This window comes from Mauremys reevesii, linkage group 3 (assembly GCF_016161935.1).
Source record: "Mauremys reevesii isolate NIE-2019 linkage group 3, ASM1616193v1, whole genome shotgun sequence".
Lineage (NCBI taxonomy): Eukaryota > Metazoa > Chordata > Testudines > Geoemydidae > Mauremys > Mauremys reevesii.
Window position 1 is genome coordinate 51,455,527 of NC_052625.1, and position 6,015 is coordinate 51,461,541.

Consider the following 6,015-nt stretch of genomic DNA (forward strand, 5'->3'; position numbering starts at 1 on the left):
GAGGAAGTGCTGCAGCATTCACAACAACATGGCTTTCTCTTGTGGAGGCAGTGCTAGTGGAGTGTGAAGGAGTCACCAGCTGATGCAAAGAGGTATGAGGGTACTTATCATGGAAACGAAAGGGTTGAATGGGGAAGAAACCGGACCCATCTTCACCAAGAAGTATGGGTGGCTTCAAAAAAATCAGTTAAAAAAAGCTCACTTACCTTCCAAAGTTATTGTAAAATGTGCAGTGATGGAAGTGAGCAGGTGAAAGATGAATGGGGGCGGTTCTACACCCAGAATTCAGGTCAGCCAATAGGTTTGGCAGCATGAGGCTGCCGTAATAGCCAAACTCTGGATGATCAATAGTTAGCCTCCCAAGTTAGCTGGGCTAGTTCTAGTGATACCTGTGGTCAGACTGTGGCTTTATCATGGACACAGCACACATAGCAGAGGTGCAGCCTGTGACACCCAACCCTTCAGGGTTCCAATACTAATTGGACTAGCTACATTCTGCCTTTAATAAACCCTCTAATGGACAATGATACAAAGCTTTGGCTAATAAAATGCCATAATATGAAAGAAAATGAATAGTTCATGTTAGTAATTGCCTAACGGAACATTATCCAAAACAAAATAGAAATGGACTGTCCAAAATAACCCTGCTATTCCTTAGTCTTTGTGACTGTTTGTAGAAGCAAGGAGCGGATGTAATGACCTCAAAGAGCAACAGTCAGGGACTAGCCGGTAAAAGAGACCAAATCCCCCTTTTCTCAAAGCTATTGCTAACAGAGAACTGGGAGAGTGGGAAATGGTCAGGGTACCACATAAGTTGGCTTGGAGACAGACCGGTGGGACTGGGGACGTTAAGGGTAACAATCGTGTTCAAAACTCCCTCAAGAGATGGGCAGGCAGGTTGCTAGTATAATAGCAAGTTCCTCCACCCCACTCCATCCCATCTGAAGGAAACAGACAAAGAGACAGTTACGTGAAATCAGGAATTTGTTTCCTTTCTTTTAAAGCAAGGATAAGGTCATTTTCCCTGGGGACAGTACCTATGTCCTTTGCTCTAGCTACTCTGGGTTTTCATGCTTGCAATCATCTCATGCACCTTCTTGTTGAGGGCTCCTCCATGGACTCCGTTTTTGCCCATGAGGAAGATCAGGGCTCTGGGGGTCTTGCCAATACAGATGGACTTGCTGTCACCCTCCTTGGTTCTGGTGTCCATCACAGCATCTTTTTCCACAAGCAAGTAGTCGCGGATCACACTGCACTTCTTGCCAGCTATGGTGATACCAGTCTGCAGGAACCCCTTCCTGTCATGGCCTGTGATCACCCCCACTTCCTGAGGTGAGATAGCAGCCAGTAGGCCCCCTGGCTTGGAAGCCCACACTGATTTGTTGTCACTGTGCCCCACGATAGCTACATCTTCAATGTTCTTATCCTTTAGGATGGTGTTGATGTAGCTTTTCCAGTCACCCATCCTGCTTTGGTTATCAGAATGCTTCTGAAATGCTCTCAGCCAACTTGTTACCTCTTTGCTTGCCTTCTGAGCTTCAGGACTGGGTGCTTTCAAGCTAATTCTGGAGATTTGAATTGAGAGTTTGTTTGAGCTGAGGACTCTGAAGTGCTCAAGCTGAGGAATCAAGAGGGTTCAGCAGACACTGCTCTTGCTTTGCCAGTCAAGGGAGATCTATTCCCATCACAAAATGGTCATGTGTATGCTTAGACAGTTGCTAAGAGTTTCTTTGTGATGTCAAAAGCACCTGGCATCACAACCTGTAGGCCATTATGATGTCATATCTCTCTTAAAGTAAAAGTATCCTTTATTCCCAAGAAATGTACAAGATGTTGACCCTTCTACTTCCTACTGCCAGGAGGGGTCATTCATACAAACTTCAGTTTTTTATTACCGTCCCCAAAGAACATGGAAACTGCTCCATGTTGTGTATCACAGGGCTTGGCAGTGGAAGAATGAAAAGGAAAATGCAGATAGATGTATAGACATGACAAAACAAGATGAAAATGCAGAAGTCCCAGTACTGTAGTTGTTAAAGGTGTTAAGGTGTTAAAAATTAAAATTCTTTAAGTGAATATTGGATCAGATTCTGCCCCTAGAGAGTCCATGTTTCTTCTGAAGTGGAAAGTGGAGAATTCCTCTAGGAGGCAAAACCATCCTACCACCTGCCAGGCCTTTCTTGCCCTCTTCCAAAGTCCTAGTCTAGTGATACCATCTCTTGCTCTGGAGTGTTGAAGGAAACAGAATGTGTAGCCAATATTTACTTACACTTTGCAGCTAAAGAATCCTCTATTCTCTGCCTCACCCATCAGTTGTGTGGTGTGCAGGGAAACTGATGCTGGTTTTTGGGCAAAAACTCATCAGTATTAACTTGGCATGGCTGAAGGAGGTATTTAAAGCAGAAATGGCCCTAAACCAGTGGTTCCCAAAATTTAACAACTCGCAAACCCCTTTCATGAAAATATCGAATCTCGTGAACCCACTCCTAAAAATGAATATTTTCAGGGATTTTATCCCTTACCTGAGCATAAATTATAGAAGCAGTGATCTTGGAAATAATTTGGGTTTTTTATGACATGCTTATTACACACTATTTATTACATTATTATTTATCATTACATTATTCATTTTATTACATTATGAAAATGGCAACACTCTTCCAACATTTTACTTTTGTAGCTCATATCACTTTGATTAAGCCTCCTACATGTTTCATCAAGGAGTACCAGACATGAACCAGCATGAAGGTATTTAAGAAGCCAACTCACATATTGTCTCCCACAAGCATTTGGGTCTTGAGCAGTCCAGGCAAGTAACGCACGACTACAAAAAGGCTAAAACTTGTTCCACCAGGAAGTCATGGTCACAGGGCTTGGGCTGCTGGCCCCAGGACCTGGGGTCCCTAGGGATGGCTCTGTCCACCATTACAGAATTTTTTTCTGAGAACCCCCTGACACATTTTGCGAACCCCAGCTTGGGAACCACTGGCATAAACCAACCCCCCCCATATCTGATAATTTCTGGACTTTGGATCTGGATCTCAACTGTGTAGCTAGCCTCTATGTATGTAATGGGTTGAGCAAAACATCCACATACTTAATAGTTCAGGCCCATCTCTTAATATACAGATGTTATCTCTGGCTAATGTGAACAGACTTCTCTTAGCCTCTGAAACAGTAAAATGAACATCTTATGGTGATTATGTGACCTCCTTCACAGCAAGTGCCCTATCTATATCAACCCAGCTTTCTCGGCTCCCTCAGCATGCTACCATCAGTGCCAACCTGCATGGGAGCACTCTCAGCTCTTCTGTAGCAGTGCCTCCCTAATCCATACCACTTCTAACCTCCTGTCCATCCACCATGGTATATTGGATCACCCATGAAAACTACATGTAAAGAGTATCAACTTTGTAAAGCTATGGTGGAAGCAAAAATAATTCTCATTTTATTTCTATAAAATATAATTTCTGATTATTGAGAACATTGGCGGTGGCTATACAATCTTCGGTTATGGCACCTTTCCTCTTTCTCTCTTATTTTTTAGATGGTACAAGTGTTGAACTCCTCTGTGAGGTAGGAAAAAAATGTGGATGTATGTGCGGCAGGAAGAATTCCTGGTGGGGAATGTGTTTCAGGCTAGGACTTCAATGAAAGCTGCTGGGTGTGCAGCACTTTAGGAAACCAGACAATTGATTTAAGCACCTAAAAAGGATTTAGGAGCCTAACAGGCACCCATTTTTTAATACCCTGTTGAGGGTGTAAGAAACTCGATCACATAACTGAGTCAACATGCTGAACAACTTGCCTTGAGGAACTGAACCCAGTGGTGGTCAACAGTTTCCTGACTACTGAGGACATGGTAGCAGCAGATAAAATGCCACATGATAGTGGTAGGCAAAATAGCATGTTTCTTGAATTTGTCTTTGCTGCTGCCTAGATGTAGTATACAGCAAGGAGAGAGAATGTGGTTGGGAAAGTGATAGAGGAGGAGAGTTGGGAAGAAGTGGCTCTGGGGATCCCAGCATTTCAGTGGAATCATGAGCCAGTTAACCTTAATCTGCCCTGGAAATAGCTGATTTGTGCCCATAACTGATTTGTGTATCAATACTGAAAAGTTTGGAGTTGCAGTCTGACAGCGACCTGTTGTCTCTCCTTCTGGTCCTGCTTTTGGAGACGGGCATAGGACCAAGTCATGAGTTACATGGGCTGTGGAGTACCCAAAGAAGGACTAAAACAATGAGAAGTCCTTGTGGCACCTTAGAGACTAACACATTTATTTGGGCATAAGCTTTTGTGGGCTAGAACCCACTTCATCAGATGCATGGAGTGAAAAATACAGGAGCAGGTATAAATACATGAAAGGATGGGGGTTGCTTTACCAAGTGTGAGGTCAATCTAATGAGATAACTCAATTAACAGTAGGATACCAAGGGAGGAAAAATAACTTTTATAGTGGTAAGAGAGTGGCCCATTACAGACAGTTGACAAGAAGGTGTGAGTAACAGTAGGGAGAAATTAGTATTAGGGAAATTAAGTTTAGCTTAGGTTTTGCCTTTGTTTCTATATGTAAGCTCAGTATGATGTTGGTTGGACATGACAAATTTCCAATTTTGAAGTGAGAAATTAATGTCTCAGGGAAACTTTATAGAGAAGTCAACTATCAAGTGGTATTGGTCTCTCAGCGAAGATTGTTACACAATAGAAGAAGTATTTTACAGTAACTGGTGTGGGTTGACTATGATCAGTCATGTTGCAAATACATAACTATACCAGAACCGAACTGCGCTTTCAAGTGTAGCTTTTTTTTTTTTCCTGGCTAAGGGAACAAAGTATCAACAGAGAGTTCAATGTTAGATATCCCAGCTAAAACTCAGTGGACATATGGTAGCTGGGAGAACCTCTGCATAGCTCTACCAGCAGGCTGTGAGGCCTGGTTTGCGCTACACAATTAGGTCCTCCTAAGGCAGCTTATGTCCACCTAATTATGTCAGTGTACACACTAGAGCCTTGTCCTGCCCATGTAAGTGCCCTGCTACACTGACCTAACTCCACCTCCATGAGAGAAGTAGGGCTTCTGTCAGTGTAGTTAGGGCGACAATGTCTGTGTACACACTGTTTTAGTTACCCCTACAGTTGGCTGCCTTGTCTACTTCACAGCTCTATGCCCGAGCCATGAAATTGACAAGAAACTCTGTCTCCTTGCTTCCAACCTGGCAGCTGTCTGGAGGCTCCCAACTCAGGTAGCCAAGAAGCCAGATAGGCTGCCCTCCTGTTCCTGCCCTGGAGTGGGGAGCCACGAGCCTGGGGGGAGGGGGCACGTGGGCTCCCAGGGGGGAGCTGACCTCTCAGTCCCCCACACTGCCCCTCTTTAGTCTGTGGAAGCCGCCTGGTGAGCGCACGCACCCCCAACGGGAGGAGGGTTGTGTGGATATCAGCCACTGCAGTGATTACTTAAGTCTCTAGCGTAGACATGCGTTCAGTCTCATCTCCCAGGCTCCCACCGCCCTAGAGATCCGCTGACTTCCCTGGTGTGGTTCGCGGCTTTACACCATTGTCAGGGAGACCCAGGTTCCTTCCCCTGATGAGGGAGTCGCCGCAGGCCCGTCTCCACGTTGCAGTGGGAATTAGGGCCGCGCTCCGCATCCCCCCGTAGCCCTCGGGGTGTCTGGGACGGGGGCGGCGATTTCCAGCTTTCAGACCAGGAGCCGCGGACGCAGCGCTAGGAACCGACGTGCCCGGGCGAGGGGCTGTTTCCAGGGCCCGGGAAGCGGGGCTGGGCGGGGACACGAGCCGGGCGGCTGGGGGGCTCCGGCCCGGCCCCGGGGGGCGGGACTGTGCGAGCCCGGACCCGCCCCCGTCCTCATCAGCCGCGGCCTCCGCCCCCTCGCCTCAGTCGCCATGAGCGGATCCAGCGGGGCCCTGGGGGGCTTCGGCCTCCTCCCGCCGCTGCCCCAGTCGCGGGCCGCCTGGCTCGGCGCCGCGGGCGCGCTGGCCCTGGCCGCCCTGCTGGGG

At 46.8% G+C, this 6,015-nt stretch overlaps 1 protein-coding gene across 1 annotated transcript; it reads right to left on the bottom strand.

Moving 5' to 3' along the window:
* Window positions 1-966: 966 nt before the first annotated feature.
* PFN3 (profilin 3) lies at window positions 967-1,709 on the bottom strand. Its single transcript, XM_039532299.1, has one exon. It carries the CDS (start codon window positions 1,463-1,465, stop codon window positions 1,052-1,054), a length of 414 nt encoding a protein of 137 aa, XP_039388233.1. The 5' UTR covers window positions 1,466-1,709; the 3' UTR covers window positions 967-1,051.
* Window positions 1,710-6,015: the final 4,306 nt, after the last annotated feature.

Bases quoted from the DNA above. Each gene is read 5' to 3' on its own strand.
- PFN3 (XM_039532299.1), bottom strand. From the start codon at position 1,465: ATGGGTGACTGGAAAAGCTACATCAACACCATCCTAAAGGATAAGAAC.